The 19711-nt window shown below is 36.3% G+C and overlaps 1 protein-coding gene across 3 annotated transcripts in view; it reads left to right on the plus strand.

Moving 5' to 3' along the window:
* Positions 1-19711, plus strand: part of EFR3A (EFR3 homolog A) — a 113969-nt gene that overhangs the window by 65592 nt on the left and 28666 nt on the right. For all 3 annotated transcript variants that reach the window (XM_045078134.1, XM_004743569.2, XM_013051769.2), the window contains 5 exons: positions 1791-1958; positions 6693-6807; positions 7782-7833; positions 17281-17453; positions 18122-18197. In XM_045078134.1, coding sequence (XP_044934069.1) covers positions 1791-1958; positions 6693-6807; positions 7782-7833; positions 17281-17453; positions 18122-18197 — 584 coding nt within the window. The remainder of the gene's footprint in view (positions 1-1790; positions 1959-6692; positions 6808-7781; positions 7834-17280; positions 17454-18121; positions 18198-19711) is intronic.

Here is a 19711-nt window from a genome sequence, read left to right on the forward strand (position 1 = left end):
GGACTGTTACTGAGCCATCAAAAAAATGAAATCTGGCCATTTGCAAGGACATGGAAGGAACTAGAGAGTTTTTCTCACTCAGAGAAAGATAATTAGATGATTTCGCTTGTGGAATTTAAGAAACAAAACAGGAGCTTAGGGTAAGGGAGGGAAAAATGAAACAAGACAAAATCAGAGAAGGAGACAAACCTTAAGAGACTCTCAATCATAGGAAACAAACAGGGTTGCTGGAGGGGAGGTGGGTGGGTGGGAGAATGGGGTAACTGGGTGATGGGCATGTGATAGAATGAACACTGGATTTATATATAGCTGATAAATCATGAACTCTACTCTGAAACTAATAATACACTATAAGTTAATTAATTGAATTTAAATTTAAAAAATAACATGAAAAAGATTTTTGAATTCCAGTTATGTGCTAGGCATTTGGGAAGATATACATGCAGGAAACTTAGAGTTTACTTGAAGTTAGACAACTTTACCTAATGCTGTGTTCAGGGCAGGTTTGCTCACATTTCTTCAGAAAGCCAGGGATAGAAATTGGCTTGGTAAGAGCAAAATATTACATAGTCCATTTGGCTAGAATATGTGGTAGTGTGGAGGAAGTCAGAGAAATTTAAAATGTTAAAGTTGCAGCCAAATCATGGATGTAATTCTACAGTTGATTGGTATCCTTAGTTATTTAATGTAATCTTTATCAAAGATGTGCTGTAGGATAAATAATTCATCTGGCTGAAAAACATAGGACACTTCAGAAATAACAAGTGGTTACCAGCATTGTAGGCACACGGGAAAGAACTTGACCTTTGATGGCAGCACAGGAATGGGAATGTAAACAGGATTGGATAATGACTGAATATAGGGTTAACAAAGAGAAGGGACAGATCAGAGGTCAATTTTTTACTTGCATGTCCTTAGAAGAATGGAAGAGGCCATGATAGAATTACTAAACTTAGTAGAAGAATCTGGTTATGTTTTTTTTGCTTCAGAATCAAAATGGAAATACATTAGCTACTAAAATACTCTAGTGCTCATTCAGTGTCAGATAGGAGTGGGCATTTTGCATATGGACTTTTTATTATAATTTATCTCAAAGAGATGGAATCGGTTTAACTGAAAAGTTACTTAATCTGAAATATTAAATGAAGCAGATACTGCGTTGAATTATCACACTAGTGTCTCTTATGTATGAGGTACTATGTACTAAGCTCTCTATACATTTGAAGAAGTATTTGACCATGGCTGCCTGTCCTGGAGAAGATTGCAATTAAAAGTTGGAAGCAGAAGTAAAAAACACTGATAGTGTGACAAACAGGTGCAGAATATTTATAGAACTAAAAGCAGAAAACAAATTTCATTTACCTGAATCTGATAAATTGGCTAGTTTCTTTCTCATAACAGAGGCAAATTATCCCTTCATCTTCAAAAGATGCAAAATAAATTTCCGACATTACAGTGAGCTATGGTATTGTGATTCTGTGGGTTCTGATCCAACAAGCAAGTTAAATACTGTCCTATTACATGTCATTTTGAGTGGATAAGATTATATAGATGGAAAGTTTTGTAATTTTTATATGCAAATACACATTTTGTGTGGTTTGTACCAGAGGTTCAAATGGTCAGTTGCTGTGAGATGCCCAGTAAATGCTGGAATAGCTAGGAGACTTTTTACTTAGGGATTTCTCACTTACTTTTTTACGATTCTGGAAATATCCAAAAATCTCTGAGAAATGTGAGAATTGGTTTTGATTATATAACATTGGAAAAACTCATTTAGAGTTTTTTTACAGGACCCACAGTGCTGGAAGTCTTTAACACCCTCCTGAAGCATCTGCGTCTCAGTGTTGAATTTGAAGCAAATGATTTACAGGGGGGATCCGTAGGCAGTGTTAATTTAAACCCAAGTTCCAAAGACAATGATGAGAAGATTGTGCAGAATGCTATCATCCAAACAATAGGTAAGTTTCACTTTTTGTGAAAGTGATTAAAAGAGCTTTTACTGAAAGTTACTTGTCTCTTAGAGTACATTCGTCAAAGGTGAATGATGGCTCAGACTTTTAAAAAACTTGATATTCTGAAACAAACGTAAGAGTAGGACAAAGAACACTGTATACCCTTCACTCAGGTTCATCTATTAATATTTTATGCCATTTATTTTATCATTTATGTTGTCTTTTCTTCTCCCTCCTTCTCTCCCATTTATCTGTGTGTGCATGTATGTATGTGCATGTGTACATATATGTGCATATATAAATGTATAGAAAGAGGTAGGTATATACATATATTCTCATTTTTTCCCTAAACCACTACATATGCATCATGGTCTTTTACCACAGAGAACTTTTCCAAAGAATAAGATTCTTACATAACTAGAATACAGTTACTGACATAAGTGAATTTCACATTGGCGTATTCATTAATCAGACTTCCATATTGCAGTTTTGTCATTTGACCTAAGAATTTCCTTTAGAGCATGTTTTTCCTTACATCCAGGATTCAGTCTGGGATCATAAATTGCATTTAGTTGTAATATTTCTTGAGTTCCTTTAGTCTGGAACATTTCAGTTCTGATATGGGAGTTTTTAGGAGCACCCTTTTAAAAAAATTTTTCCCTTTTTAAAAAAATTCCCTTTTTAAAAAAATTTTCCTTTAAAAAAAAAATCCCTTTTTAAAAAAATTTTTCATTTGGGCTTGTCTGGTGTTCATTCCTGGCTGGATACCACTTAAGTGATAACGTTCCTCTTGGGGTATTACATACAGAGAGGTGTACAGTGTACTTTTACTTCTCATTGGTGATGTAAGTTTTGATCTCTCAAAGTGTTCTGTTTCTCTGTTGTATGGTTTCAGTTTTTATCCTTGCAAACAGTAAGCAGTCTCTGAGGATATGCTTTTAGACCATGTGGATATTCTGCTTTTCACCCATACCTCCCTCTGAGTTTAGTAACCATTTATAAATCTCTCCTGAACCTGTCTTTACCAAACTAATGTTGCAAATGGATGGTTTTCAAACTTGGCACTCCCTCCACAGCTGGCAGGTGGCACTTTGTGTTCTGCATGAGCAGGAGTCCCTTTTTCTTCCCTGTGTATGTATGTAGGAATGCAAGTATTTATATCTTTATTATTGATATGAGCTTATGGACTTATTTTTATGCTTCATAATCCATTCTGTATTTATTATTCTATTTTGGTGCTGAAATTGTCCCAGATTGGGGAAGGGGGAGCTCCCATCCTTCATGTCTGTGTAATATCCTCCCTTTCTTCTGAGCACAACCTTACTGGTTTAAGCTGTTCGAGGCTCATTTTATATTTCCTGTCCCAGCCATGGAATCTCATTTCTCAAAGTGCTTTGGTTTCTTTTACTGGGGGATGGTATTAGAAACCAAGTTGGGGGGACCACCACCTTAGGCTTTAATTTCACATTTTTTTTTTCTTAAAAGCATGGTTAAATTACAACAAAAGGGTTAAGAACGTTCTTTAAAAAAGAAAAAGCCATGAGAATTTTGGAGGGGAAATAAAATGATCTGACTGTATTAAAGTAAAATACAGATTAAAGTAAGCAAACTCCTGTTCCACTTTAACCTTCCCCTCCCAGTATCTTTAGAATATCCAGATCATGTTTTAATGGAATTATGATTGCTACAATAATTTCAAAATTGAGTATTATCTCTGGGGCTTAGTACCTAATTTCTAATGGTTGCTAATAGTTTTTGGTGCTAATGGTGCTAATAGTTTCTGCAAAAAATAGAGTCATGCATAAATTTATTTTGGAGCCCAGTTTGTGTCTTTTATCTGCATAACTTTCTTATGTATAGGCTACTTATTGTAATCATCCTTTGGAATATGTAATACAAAGTTTCTCTTCTTTATATTCTTTGTAAAGTTTTATGGATATGCATATATATATGCATGATACATCAGCATTCTACACTTACATATTGAATGTTTATATTCGGAAGGCCCCGTACTAGGATTTTGTGGTGCATGTAGTTCTCCCCTTGTTGGACGCATGTGGTTGATCTGGTTGGTGCCATACTTCTGTTTCACCTAGCTACAGTCTTCTGTGCACAGAAATTATCCTCATGAGGGCAAAGCCCCATGTGTTTCTTACTTAGTACTGTAACACATAGTAGGTGCTTAAGATTTTTGGAGTGAGTGAAAAGACAAAGCATAATGGAAATCCAGTATTCCCATGGACTCTCAGTATAGCAGAGACATTTTCGATATTCCTTAAAACAATTAGACCTGTGTGTGGTACACCTAATTTTTATGGTGACTCAAATTTATTTGGATTATTTGTGGAATTTTTGTGATGTTTTAAGATAAGACATCAAATCAACTGTGCTTGTTTTCAGAGAATTAAATTGCTTTCATGACCTATAATTAATACAGTGGTACTCTTTCACTCTAGAACATTTAATTATTTTATATTTATTTATTTTAGTTAATATATTTTTATAATATACAATATAGATATAACAGGCTTAAGCAATATTTCTGTGACATAACACATTCAAAATAACATGTGAAAAATTAAAACATGAGAGAAAAGAAGGGCAGTGTGGCACAGTGAGTAAGATTTTTATGTAGTCACCCTTCTGATTTCCTCAGTATTTTAGAAATTCTCAGTACTCTGGTAGTTACTAGATCATGTAGATATCGCTAGGAGACTAGGGAGCAGCGCTGCTATGCCTTTGGCACTTGACAGTACAAGGCTATTGGCCAAATTCATTTTTTTAACAGTAATCAAGAACTTAGCCCCCTGCGGTATTCTTTCTTTCTTCGCAGTCAGGGTGAGGGGGGCTCTTCAGCACCTCCACTCAGTGGTTCAAGTACAAACATACAGAAAATAAATTCCCTTCAGGGCTCTCCTGGCAGTTGATTATGTTGGAAACCTATGCCTTCGTGGTAATAACTGGCTTGCTTGGAACAGAAAACCAGTGTCTAGTTTTGCATGGTGATTAGCAACATATCTAATTGGGTTCTTGCAAAGTTGAAAGTACCTTACAGGGAGGAAGGAGAGGTAATAATAATATAGGCTTTGGAAATGAATAGCCTTCACCTCAGGCCTAACTCTTAGCTGTGTGGTTTTTTGGTTTGAGCTATTAACCTCTCTAATCCACATTTCCACAAGACGCAACTGAGGTTAATAAAAAATTGTTCCTAGACTCATATGGTTATTTTGAGGGTCCCAGTACAAAGTAGTTTCTTAACCCCATCGATAGTACTTCTGAAGTGTTAGAATAGTACGCTTTACGTGGATTGTGTAATGTTAGGATCATGAGATTTTTCATATGTTTGTGGCATAAAATTTTTATACATTGTTGAATTTGAGATGCTAATCTGTTGGAAATTTTGCATCTGTATTCATGAAAGATAGAGGTTTATAGTTTCCTTATTAAAAAAAATGATCATGAGATTTTTGATTACAGAAGTGTGTGATAAGGGAAAGTGACTTTTATTCCCAGGTCCAATCAATGATAAATAGAATAGTTTGAGTTTGCATAGATTATTAATTCCAATCATAGAAGCTTAAGAGTTAAATTGAAAAAGTAATTTATTCTTAAATATTAAAAATGAGTTTTTTATAATGATCATATTGCATTTTGAGAAATGAACAAAATCAGCATAATTCAATACCTGTTCTGATCTTTCAAAGAAACGACAGTTTGGGGTTTGAGTAAGTGAAAATTTAATGTTCTAGATCTTCTAGACTAGGAAGTAAACCATTAAAGGCTAGAGCAGATAAATTTAAAATATCCAGAAGACATAAGAGTACGTGATAAAAATGATAAGTAAATAAGGTTTTGTGGTTTTTTTTGCATTAGTTGAATAATACATTGAATTAACCCATTGGATTAGACAGTAAACCTGGCTCATTGTAATGAGATTTTACAATATTTCAGCAATTGAAGCCAAAATAGTGACCTATTTATTGGCCTATTCACCAAAATATGGCCCAATTTCTGACTTCCTTATCAGAACAAGAATTGGGGCTGACAATATGTGAAAAAGAGTTTCATCAGAAATGTTACTGAGGGGTTGATTGTTTTTTTCCCTTTTCTAATAGTCCAACCCAAATTTTTTATGGTTTGCCATATGCAAAAGATTTTTATAAATCTTATAAACCATCTGCAAAAGATTTTTAGACATGTATTATTTTATCAAGTGTTAATCTGTTCTGTACATCTTATATATGAGTAAATGAACAGAAGAAATTAGAATATCTGTTCAGAGTTTTGTTTTTTGAATTTTTTAAATTTTAATACAGTTCAAATCACTGTGCCACGTTCATTTCAGCTCCTTCCCTGCCAAACCTGGGGGCAGGGACTGCTTTAGTTTCTCTGTCTTTGTGATGACTGAGCTATAAAGGTATCTGCCGCACTGAGCTTTAAGACTTCCTGTCATCCTTACTTCTCTTGATATGCCGCGGGAGGCGTCCTTTCACCTGGCCGTGAGCAGAAAGCCCGTCATTTCTTCAGGTCAGCCAGGCGTGGCTACAAGGAGCACAGGGGCGCGCGCGGCCAGCAAGTACGCTAACAGAAAAGGACTGTAGAGTGACGGATGTGACTTAAAGACACCATTCTGCCACACATTGAAAGCTTTGGTTAAAAATCCATTATGATTGAGTAGTATGGAAAAATAAAATTGCAACTTGTAAAATTTATCTTAACTTTTTCTTAATATTTTCATAGGATTTTTTGGAAGTAACCTACCAGATTATCAGAGGTCAGAAATAATGATGTTCATTATGGGGAAAGTACCCGTTTTTGGAACATCCACCCATACTTTGGATATCAGTCAACTAGGGTATGCATATGTAGTTTTCCTGGGCTCTCAAACTATAAATCTTAATGTAATCCTGGATTAAATTTCATCTGAATGTTGTAATATATTTTATTTTCTTTTTTTATGTTTTAATTTTTTAATCTTTTGTAATAAAAATCCTATGGAATCGTTTTTATGGCACTACATTGCTAAGCAGTTGTGTCAACATTGCTTGATTTTAGAATCAGTTTTCAGTATATTGTAAATTCTCAAATTTTCTGTGTCTTAAAATGACTGGGTTGAAGGTTTATTTGGCCTGGACATTCTCTTATGTATACATACATAAGGTAGAGTAAAGCTTCAAGTTTCCTATAAAAATCGTGTAGGAAATTTAAAATTTTAAACTTAGTTTTGCCAGAATGTTGACTTACTCCTAGAATTCTAGAACTGAAAGCGATTTTAAAGATATGTTTTGGCTCCCTCATTTTAAACATACTAAGGCTTTAGTTTAGAAATAATTTTGTGTGTTTTTAATTTCATAAAGAAATGATAGTCTTATTTGATTTATATTTCTGTGACCACTAATTAAATAACCCTTTTCCATTTGTTAGTTTTTTTAAAAAATTGTCTGTATATTGATAAATGTAAAATAGATACTATGTCAATTATATTCATGGTAAATATATTCTTACGGCGTCTTTAAATTGGGGTTGTTTCGTTGTGTGTTCACGATTGAATTACTGAATTTTCACATCATTAAATTTGTAGATCTTTCTCTTTGAGAGCCAATAGCTTTTTAACTTTTTGTTTGAATTTTTGTTTGTTTCTTACATATAACTCTTAAATTCATATGAAATTGATGAGTATAAAGTGAGCCATGACTTTAGTTAGTATGGAAACAATCTATTTAATCAAAATGAATAGAATTTTAAAATCAACTAGTTATATAAGTAAATGAAATAATGTCAATGTTAATTAAGATCAATAAGATAATACTAATATTTTATATATCTTAGGGATTTGGGAACCAGGAGGATTCAGATAATGTTGCTGAGATCTTTACTTATGGTAAGTCATTTAAGATAAGTGAACTGGGTGTGGTGAAAAAATAATGAATACTGTTATGCTGAAAATAAATAAATTCAGGGGCGCCTGGGTGGCTCAGTGGGTTAAAGCCTCTGCTTTCGGCTCAGGTCATGATCCCAGGGTCCTGGGATCGAGCCCCGCATCGGGCTCTCTGCTCCGCGAGAAGCCTGCTTCCTCCTCTCTCTGCCTGCCTCTCTGCTTACCTGTGATTTCTCTCTGTCAAATAAATAAATAAAATCTTTAAAAAAAAAAAAAAAAAAAAAAAAAAAAAAAAAAAAAATAAATTCATTTAAAAAAAAAAAAAAAAGATAAGTGAAGAATAGGGGCACCTGAATGGCTCAGGGGGTTGAAGCCTCTGACTTCGGCTCGGGTTGTGATCTCAGTGTCCTGGGATCGAGTCCCACATCGGGCTCTCTGCTCAGCAGGGAGCCTGCTTCTCCCTCCTCCTTTGCCTGCCTCTCTGCCTACTTGTGATCTCTCTGCCATATAAATAAATAAAATCTTTAAAAAAAATAAGGTAAAATAAGTGAAGAATAAACTTACATTACTGAAGAGGAGCGAATAATTTCATGGTACCTGGTTTTTCTATATTGTAAGATACTGTTTATGGTTAGCTTTTTTTCTATGGCTTATATACTTCAATATTTTATTCTTTTACTATTTATTCCTCACTTGTGTCATCTTACTTGATCTTCATAATGATTGACATATACAGCGGATAGAAAGTGTTATGTTTTATACAGAAAGATGCCTGGGCTCAGACACATGGAGTGGAAGGAGGGGTGGAGGTTCACCACGGTCAATAAGATGAAGACTAGAATTTGGATGGGAAACCATTTTCTTTGTACAGATCATGCTATTTCCTTCATACACTGCCCAAATAATGACTTCTCCTTTTGAAAATAATTTAACTGTAAAGAGACAAAAAGGAAAAGCATACCTAAAATGTAAAGTCCTCTGGTTCTTTTACAGTAATCATTTTCATCTTTTATTTAACTATATCTTAACTATATCTAGTATAGCGCCAAGAACAAAGTAGGAGCTAATTATTTGGAATGTGTGTCCTTTCCAAATCTTTAGAGATCTTTAAAATTTCTTTTAGGAAATCTTTTTTGTACATGATCCCTTTTAAAAAAAAAACAACAAGGTTTTATTTATTTGGGAGAGAGCATGAGAGAGAGTAAGCAGGCAGAACGTGGAGGGGTTGTGGATGGAGGACAGAGGAGGAAGCAGACTCCTTGCAGAGTGGGGAGCCCGATGTGGGGCCCAATCCTAGGACCCAAAAACTATAACTGAATTGAAGGCAGATGCTTAACCAACTGAGCCACCCAGGTGACCCCCCTTTTTTTAAAAATAAATATTTAATACCTAGGGATTTTGTGTTTCATAGTTAATTCTGGTTATGGTATTTGCTATACAGAAGTTTATAATATAGTCAGATTAATCAGTCCTTCATATGTATTTTATGCTTTTTTTAAAAATTTTTAATTTTTTATAAACATATGTTTTTCTCCCCAGGGGCACAGGTCTGTGAATCACCAGGTTTACACACTTCACAGCACTCACCAAAGCACATACCCTCCCCAATGTCCATAATCCCACCCCCTTCTCCCAAACCCCCTCCCCCCAGCAACCCTCAGTTTGTTTTGTGAGATCAAGAGTCACTCATGGTTTGTCTCCCTCCCAATTCCATCTTGTTTCATTGATTCTTCTTCTACCCACTTAAGCCCCCATGTTGCATCACCACTTCCTCATATCAGGGAGATCATATGATAGTTGTCTTTCTCTGCTTGACTTACTTCGCTAAGTATGATATGCTCTAGTTCCGTCCATGTTGTCGCAAATGGCAAGATTTCATTTCTTTTGATGGCTGCATAGTATTCCATTGTGTATATATACCACATCTTCTTGATCCATTCATCTGTTGATGGACATCTAGGTTCTTTCCATAGTTTGGCTATTGTGGACATTGCTGCTATAAACATTCGGGTGCACGTGCCCCTTTGGACCACTACGTTTGTATCTTTAGGGTAAATACCCAGTAGTGCAATTGCTGGGTCATAGGGCAGTTCTATTTTCAACGTTTTGAGGAACCTCCATGCTGTTCTCCAGAGTGGTTGCACCAGCTTGCATTCCCACCAACAGTGTAGGAGAGTTCCCCTTTCTCCGCATCCTCGTCAGCATCTGTCATTTCCTGACTTGTTGATTTTAGCCATTCTGACTGGTGTGAGGTGATATCTCATTGTGGTTTTGATTGGTATTTCCCTGATGCCGAGTGATATGGAGCACTTTTTCATGTGTCTGTTGGCCATCTGGATGTCTTCTTTGCAGAAATGTCTGTTCATGTCCTCTGCCCATTTCTTGATTGGATTATTTGTTCATTGGGTGTTGAGTTTGCTAAGTTCTTTATAGATTTTGGATACTAGTCCTTTATCTGATATGTCATTTGCAAATATCTTCCCCCATTCTGTCAGTTGTCTTGATTTTGTTAACTGTTTCCTTTACTGTGCAAAAGCTCTTGATCTTGATGAAATCCCAATAGTTCATTTTTGCCCTTGCTTCCCTTGCCTTTGGTGATGTTCCTAGGAAGATGTTGCTGCGGCTGAGGTCGAAGAAGTTGCTGCCTGTTTTCTCCTCAAGGATTTTGATGGATTCCTTTCGCACATTGAGGTCCTTCATCCATTTTGAGTCTATTTTTGTGTGTAGTGTAAGGAAATGGTCCAATTTCATTTTTCTGCGTGTGGCTGCCCAATTTTCTCAGTACCTTTATTGAAGAGGCTGTCTTTTTTCCATTGGACATTCTTTCCTGCTTTGTCGAAGATGAGTTGACCATAGAGTTGAGGGTCTATTTCTGGGCTCTCTATTCTATTCCATTGATCTATGTGTCTGTTTTTGTGCCAATACCATGCTGTCTTGATGATGACAGCTTTGTAATAGAGCTTGAAGTCCGGAATTGTGATGCCACCAACGTTGGCTTTCTTTTTCAATATCCCTTTGGCTATTCGAGGTCTTTTCTGGTTCCATATAAATTTTAGAATTATTTGTTCCATTTCTTTGAAAAAGATGGATGGTACTTTGATAGGAATTGCATTAAATGTGTAGATTGCTTTAGGTAGCATAGACATTTTCACAATATTTATTCTTCCAATCCAGGAGCATGGAACATTTTTCCATTTCTTTGTGTCTTCCTCAATTTCTTTCATGAGTACTTTATAGTTTTCTGAGTATAGATTCTTTGCCTCTTTGGTTAGGTTTATTCCTAGGTATCTTATGGTTTTGGGTGCAATTGTAAATGGGATTGACTCCTTAATTTCTCTTTCTTCTGTCTTATTGTTGGTGTAGAGAAATGGAACTGATTTCTGTGCATTGATTTTATATCCTGACACTTTACTGAATTCCTGTACAATTTCTAGCAATTTTGGAGTGGAGTCTTTTGGGTTTTCCACATATAGTATCATATCATCTGCGAAGAGTGATAATTTGACTTCTTCTTTGCCGATTTGGATGCCTTTAATTTCCTTTTGTTGTCTGATTGCTGAGGCTAGGACCTCTAGTACTATGTTGAATAGCAGTGGTGATAATGGACATCCCTGCCGTGTTCCTGACCTTAGCGGAAAAGCTTTCAGTTTTTCTCCATTGAGAATGGTATTTGTGGTGGGTTTTTCATAGATGGCTTTGATGATATTGAGGTATGTGCTCTCTATCCCTACACTTTGAAGAGTTTTGATCAGGAAGGGATGCTGTACTTTGTCAAATGCTTTTTCAGCGTCTATTGAAAGTATCATATGGTTCTTGTTCTTTCTTTTATTGATGTGTTGTATCACATTGACTGATTTGCCGATGTTGAACCAACCTTGCAGCCCTGGAATAAATCCCACTTGGTCGTTGTGAATAATCCTTTTAATGTACTGTTGAATCCTATTGGCTAGTATTTTGGTGAGAATTTTCGCATCTGTGTTCATCAAGGATATTGGTCTATAGCTCTCTTTTTTGATGGGATCCTTGTCTGGTTTTGGGATCAAGGTGATGCTGGCCTCATAAAATGAGTTTGGAAGTATTCCTTCCATTTCTATTTTTTGGAACAGTTTCAGGAGAATAGGAATTAGTTCTTCTTTAAATGTTTGGTAGAATTCCCCCGGGAAGCCGTCTGGCCCTGGGCTTTTGTTTGTTTGGAGATTTTTAATGACTGTTTCAATCTCCTTACTGGTTATGGGTCTGTTCAGGCTTTCTATTTCTTCCTGGTTCAGTTGTGGTAGTTTATATGTTTCTAGGAATGCATCCATTTCTTCCAGATTGTCAAATTTGTTGGCATAGAGTTGCTCATAGTATGTTCTTATAATAGTTTGTATTTCTTTTGTATTAGTTGTGATCTCTCGTCTTTTTTTCATGATTTTATTTATTTGGGTCCTTTCTCTTTTCTTTTTGATAAGTCGGGCCAGAGGTTTATCAATTTTATTAATTCTTTCAAAGAACCAGCTCCTAGTTTCGTTGATTTGTTCTATTTTGTTTTTTGTTTCTATTTCATTGATTTCTGCTCTGATCTTTATGATTTCTCTTCTCCTGCTGGGTTTAGGATTTCTTTCTTGTTCTTTCTCCAGCTCCTTTAGGTGTAGGGTTAGGTTGTGTATCTGAGACCTTTCTTGTTTCTTGAGAAAGGCTTTTACAGCTATATATTTTCCTCTCAGGACTGCCTTTTTTGTGTCCCACAGATTTTGAATCGTTGTATTTTCATTATCATTTGTTTCCATGATTTTTTTCAATTCCTCCTTAATTTCCCGGTGACCCATTCATTCTTTAGAAGGATGCTGTTTAGTCTCCATGTGTTTGGGCTCTTTCCAAACTTCCTTTTGTGGTTGAGTTCTAGCTTTAGAGCATTGTGGTCTGAAAATATGCAGGGAATGATCCCAATCTTTTGATACCGGTTGAGTCCTGATTTAGGACCGAGGATGTGATCTATTATGGAGAATATTCCATGTGCATTAGAGAAGAATGTGTATTCTGTTGCTTTGGGATGAAATGTTCTGAATATATATGTGATGTCCATCTGGTCCATTGTGTCGTTTAAGGCCTTTATTTCCTTGCTGATCTTTTTGCTTGGATGATCTGTCCATTTCAGTGAGGGGAGTGTTAAAGTCCCCTACTATTATTGTATTATTGTTTATGTGTTTCTTTGATTTTGTTATTAATTGGTTTATATAGTTGGCTGCTCCCATGTTGGGGGCATAGATATTTAAAATTGTTAGATCTTCTTATTGGACAGACCTTTTGAGTATGATTTAGTGTCCTTCCTCATCTCTTTTAATAGTCTTTGGCTTAAAATCTAATTGATCTGATATAAGGATTGCCACTCCTGCTTTCTTCTGATGTCCATTAGCATGGTAAATTCTTTTCCACCCCCTCACTTTAAATCTGGAGGTGTCTTCGGGCTTAAAATGAGTTTCTTGGAAGCAACATATAGATGGGTTTTGTTTTTTTATCCATTCTGATACCCTGTGTCTTTTGATTGGGGCATTTAGCCCATTAACATTCAGGGTAACTATTGAGAGATATGAATTTAGTGCCATTGTATTGCCTGTAAGGTCACTGTTACTGTATATGGTCTCTGTTCCTTTCTGATCTACCAATTGTAGGCTCTCTCTTTGCTTAGAGGACCCCTTTCAATATTTCCTGTAGAGCTGGTTTGGTGTTTGCAAATTCTTTCAGTTGTTGTTTGTCCTGGAAGCTTTTAATCTCTCCTTCTATTTTCAATGATAGCCTAGCTGGATATAGTATTCTTGGCTGCATGTTTTTCTCGTTTAGTGCTCTGAAAATATCATGCCAGCTCTTTCTGGCCTGCCAGGTCTCTGTGGATAAGTCAGCTGCCAATCTAATATTTTTACCATTGTATGTTACAGACTTCTTTTCCCGGGCTGCTTTCAGGATTTTCTTTTTGTCACTGAGACTTGTAAATTTTACTATTAGGTGGCGGGGTGTGAGCCTATTCTTATTGATTTTGAGGGGCGTTCTCTGAATCTCCTGAATTTTGATGCTCGTTCCCTTTGCCATATTGGGGAAATTCTCCCCAATAATTCTCTCCAGTATACCTTCTGCTCCCCTCTCTCTTTCTTCTTCTTCTGGAATCCCAATTATTCTAATGTTGTTTCGTCTTATGGTGTCACTTATCTCTCGAATTCTCTCCTCGTGGTCCAGTAGCTGTTTGTCCCTCTTTTGCTCAGCTTCTTTATTCTCTGTCATTTGGTCTTCTATATCACTAATTCTTTCTTCTGCCTCATTTATCCTAGCAGTGAGAGCCTCCATTTTTTATTGCACCTCATTAATAGCTTTTTTGATTTCAACTTGGTTAGATTTTAGTTCTTTTATTTCTCCAGAAAGGACTTTTATATCTCCCGAGAGGGTTTCTCTAATATTTTCCATGCCTTTTTCGAGCCCGGCTAGAACCTTGAGAATTGTCTTTCTGAACTCTAGATCTGACATATTACCAATGTCTGTATTGATTAGGTCCCTAGTGTTCGGTACTGCCTCTTGTTCTTTTTTTTGTGGTGAATTTTTCCGTCTTGTCATTTTGTCCAGATAAGAGTATATGGAGGAGCAAGTAAAATACAAAAAGGGTGGCAACAAGCCCAGGAAAATATGCTTTAACCAAATCAGAAGAGATCCCAAATCATGAGGGGGGAGAAAGGGGATAAAAAGAGGTTCAAAAAGGAAGAAAGAAAAAAAAAGAAAGAAAAGAAAAGTATTAAAAAAGAAAACGAATAACGAAAAATATAAAAAAGAAAAAATATATATATTAGATAAGGTAGTTAAAAACGTTAAAAAAGAAAAGGGTAAAAGTTAAAAAAAAATTTTACCAGAAGGCAAGAAAAAAAACAAAAAATGAAAAAGAAAAAAATTAAATTAACTGCAAGACTAAAAAAAAATCACAGGGAGAAAGCCATGAGTTCCGTGCTTTGCTTTCTCCTCCTCTGGAATTCTGCTGCTCTCCTTGGTATTGAAACCGCACTCCTTGGTAGGTGAACTTGGTCTTGGCTGGATTTCTTGTTGATCTTCTGGGTGAGGGGCCTGTTGCAGTGATTCTCAAGTGTCTTTGCCCCAGGTGGAATTGCACCGCCCTTACCAGGGGCCGGGCTGAGTAATCCGCTCGGGTTTGCTTTCAGAAGCTTTTGTTCCCTGAGCACTTTCCGTAGAGTTCCGGAGGACGGGAATACAAATGGTGGCCTCCTGGTCTCCCGCCCGTAGGAGCCGAGAGCCCAGGGCCCCACTCCTCAGTGCGCCCTCAGAGAACAGCGCCCAGTTACTCCCGTCTGCCTGACCTCTGGCCGCACTCCGAGCTCACTGAGCCTGTGGCTGGTTCAAGGTAACCCCGAGCTGTGAGCTTACTGTCAGCTCTGTCTCTGTAGCCGGCTCTCCCGTTCCAATAGCCGCAAGCTCTGTGACACTCAGACACCCCTGATCCTTCTGTGACCCTGCGGGGACCTGAGGCCACGCTGACCCCACGTGGGCTTCGCCCCGGTTTAGCCTCTGGAGCGATATCCCTCAGTGGAACAGACTTTTAAAAGTCCCGATTTTGTGCTCCGTTGCTCCGCCGCTTGCTGGGAGCTGGCCCCTCCCCCTGGGGTCTATCTTCCCATCGCTTTGGATTCACGTCTCCGCCAGTCCTACCTTTCAGAAAGTGGTTGTTTTCCTGTTTCCAGAATTGCTGTTCTTCTTCTCTTCGATCTGCTGATGGATTTGCAGGTGTTTGCAATCTTTAGATAAGCTATCTAGCTGATCTCCTGCTAGCTGAAGTAGTCTCAGCCTGCTACTTCTCTGCCATCTTGACTCCTCCTATGCTTTTTTATTTTATCTTGTTTAAGAACTTTTGCCTATTCTTTTATTTAATTAATTTTAAAATTTTTTAATAAACATATAATGTATTTTTATCCCCAGGCATACAGGTGTGTGAATCACCAGGTTTACACATTTCACAGCACTCACCATAGCACATACCCTCCCCAGTGTCCATAACCTTACCGCCCTCTCCTAACTCCCCTCCCCCCAGCAACCCTTAGTTTGTTTTGTGAGATTGAGAGTTTGTCTTCCTCCCAATCCCATTTTCTTTCATTTATTTTTCTCCTACCCCCCAATCCCCTCACGTTGCATCTCCACTTCCTCCTATCAGGGAGATCATATGATAGTTGTCTTCTCCGATTGACTTATTTCGCTAAGCATAATACCCTCTAGTTCCATCCACATCATCACAAATTTGCCTATTCTTATGAGCACATTTTGCTTATATTTTTTTTTACAAAAGTTTTTAGAATTTGGCTTTCCATAGCTAGATACTTGAAGTTTACTTTTGTATGTGGTGTGAGACTTAGATATATTTTTAACTCTTCTAGGCAGGTATCAATTGTCCTAACCAATTTTCTTGCTCACTTATAAAATCACCTTGATCCTGTAATAAGTGCCCAAATATAAATACCCATATTTGCTTGTAACCCTGATATATAAAGACTCTCCACATGAAATTCTTTTGTTTCTAAGCCTTTTAATTAAACAAATACCCTGAGTAAATCATCTTGTCTCTCCTAATTGTACCAGAGTCACCTGAATAAATGTCTTTGTGGTATGGTCAAAATGCTTAATAGCATATACATATATGTTCTTTAAAAGCTTTAAATTTAGAGGATAGGGATATATTCAGAAATGTCAAATCAAGTAATGAATAAAGTACAGATTTCCAGATTAAAAATGTATTCCTATTAACCCAGACTGCTTACTTTAAAAGAATAATTTGACAATTTAAGTTAAAAAATTTCAGTTCTTACCTATACTGTATTATTTGCTACCTAATACCTTGTGTCCAGTTAGTACTGACTACCTGTGCCACAGATTCTTGACCTCTCTGAGCCTCTTTTCTATTACAAAATGGAGATATACACTGATGCTCACCTCATAGGGATGTGGTAAAGAGGAAGTTAATATTCATACAGTACCTAGACTGTGCCTGGTGCACAGTAAATATGTGCTTTTATTAATTTTATTCTCTTTATTATGTTTTTGCAAATTAAAATCCTCATTAGTTTTTTAAAAAGATTTATTTATTTATTTTAAGGGAAAGCACTGTGGGGAGGGGTAGAAGGAGAAGGTCAAGGAGGGAGTCTTAAGCAGATTCCACACTGAGCATGGAAGCTGATGTGGGGCTCCATCTCATGCCCCTGATATCATGACCTGAGTAGAAACCACGAGTCAGACACTTAACCCGACTGTGTCACCCAGGTGTTCTAAAATCGTCATTACCTTATAATTTTCCTTCTTGTTTTTCATTCAGGCTTATGTTCATACTTGCTGTTCCTCTAAGTTTATGGTTTTTATAAATTGGTTTGTGAATTTTACTGAAGAAGAACTCATGACAAAGGCTTTTTGTTCGTTTTTCCTCCCCATGATCAGGTGACCTCTGGATACAAAGCAAAGACAATTGTTACTGCACTGCCTGGATCTTTTCTGGATCCTTTGTTATCACCATCTCTCATGGAAGACTATGAACTGAGACAGTTAGTCTTGGAAGTCATGCATAATCTCATGGATCGCCATGACAATAGGGCAAAACTTCGAGGGATCAGGTATTGGGCCATTTTGAAATAGATTTAGTGATAATGTTTTTAAATTCCCACATTAATGTATTCAAATACTGTAATTTTTTTAATCTAAGAGCTTTAAGTTTTATTCAAAGTTTTATTTATTGGGTATTAAATAGGGGTACCTGGGTGGCTCAGTGGGTTAAACCTTTGCCTTTGGCTCAGATCATGATCTCAGGGTCCTGGGATCGAGCCCCGCGTCTGGCTCTCTGCTCATCAGGGAGCCTGCCCTGTCCCACCCCTGCCTGCTTCTCTTCATACTTGATCTCTGTCTGTCAAATAAATAAATAAGATCTTTGGAAGGGAAAAATAATAATAATTGGTATTAGATAATTTATTACATTTTAAGATAGCAAATGTTTGAAGATCATTTAATGTACTTTCGGAAGTCTCATCTACAAGTAGTTACTAGTTACATGAATTTTATTTTGATTTGTCTTTAAAGTTTGGAATGACAGGAGTCAAGATGAATTTATGCATTCCTTTTAATTGAGCTTGGTAATTTAGTAGTATCATTACATACAGGCTTATTTAAAATGCTCATTGAAATGTGTTATATTGTTCAAACTCCTAAGTATAACTATGATTTGCCTAAGAAGACATGATATTATAATTAAATGTGCTATTCATTAAAAATTATATGTTGTCTCTAGAATAATACCAGATGTAGCTGACCTAAAGATAAAAAGAGAAAAAATTTGTAGACAAGATACAAGTTTCATGAAAAAGGTAGGATGATTTTCTTAAAAATAAGGCATATAAGTTATAGCTGTTCAAATTGTTAAGTAGTTTCTATATTGATCCTGTGACTTTAAAAGGAAGCCATTGAATTTTGCGCCATTGGAAATCTGTCTGCCGTCTTTCGCCTTCTCACGTTACCACGATGTTCTTGACAGTGTCTCTTCCAGCCTATGTTTCAGCATTGGTGGATGGATGCTGCAATAGTTCTGAGTTCTTTTGAGTAAGAAGTTCCTGTAATTTCTGTCTTGCACTCCTCTCCACCCCAGGCGCACACACTGATTCTACTTTTAATGGTTTCAAGTTTTTGAAAATACTTATCACCATTAAATATATAAATATAATGAGTGTCTTATGTTTTTATTTTGTGTTTGGCATTGTTCTGTCATTATTTGGGATGTAAAGATGAGGTAGGCAGGATCTCTGCCCTTAAACATAATATGTAGCCAAATTTTCATTATGATTAGTTGAATTTTGTACGTCTGTTGGCAAGTGGCTGAATTTAGAAAATCATGATACCTAAAGTAATTTAGCATATTGAATAATCTTTCTGTGTATTCTTAATCCAAAGCTTGAGCACTAAGTATTTGCCAGATTCTGGCTCAGCATTGACATATGGCAGTATCCACAACACACATGCCAGTTGGTATCAAGATAATCCCAGTCTTGGTGGATAAGTGAGCGTGGTCTTTAGGGTTGCAAGGAATAACAGATAGAGAGCCCCATAGGAAGACAGGTGCAGATATCTATAATCTGTTTTCTTTTTTGGCTCATTACTAGACCATGATTTGTCCCTGTCACCATCTTTTATTTTGCTCTATTACTATTGATTGCTGTGTTTCAAGTTAATGTCCCCACACTTTCAAAACTTCATTTGAAAAATGATTTATAAAATAACATTTACTAAATTAATGTGAACAAAATACTTCTTTAAGTTTGGCTCTATTGTGTATGAAAAAAGTGGTTAATAAATAGGGCAAAGGAATTCTAGCTCTTTCCAACTTTTATTTTTTTCAGTATTCCTTTATATTATCCAGTTAGTGAAAGAAGTTGTTTCTCATAACTGAAGAACTTTAATCATGATTAGTAGAATGAAATTTGAAAACTCACTGATAACTAACTTGTAGGTTTTGACATTATATAATGACATTAAGTGATACTGAATTTGGAGACTGGATTCATTTTATTTTATCTGGTATGACAGTGATAGAAATAATCCTTCTCTTTCCTTAATTTTGCTAGCCAACTAATTTTAAAAGGGTCCAGTTGAACCAAAATATTGGACTATTATTCCATGTTAAATTTTAAATTCTTGAAGTTGTTCTCTGAATTTGTTATCCTTCGATTTTATAATTTGAAATAACTGGCTAAGCATTTGTTACTGTTAGTATAAACTACTTCTTTTTGGTATGTTTTTCTTTTGGTGCAATCTGTTCATTTTTTTAAAATCAAATTTTATCTTTATAATTGGACACCCTTTTTCATTTACATTCGAATTTATCCTA

This window comes from Mustela putorius, unplaced genomic scaffold (assembly GCF_011764305.1).
Source record: "Mustela putorius furo isolate JIRA1106 unplaced genomic scaffold, ASM1176430v1.1 tig00000228_pilon_pilon_pilon, whole genome shotgun sequence".
Lineage (NCBI taxonomy): Eukaryota > Metazoa > Chordata > Mammalia > Carnivora > Mustelidae > Mustela > Mustela putorius.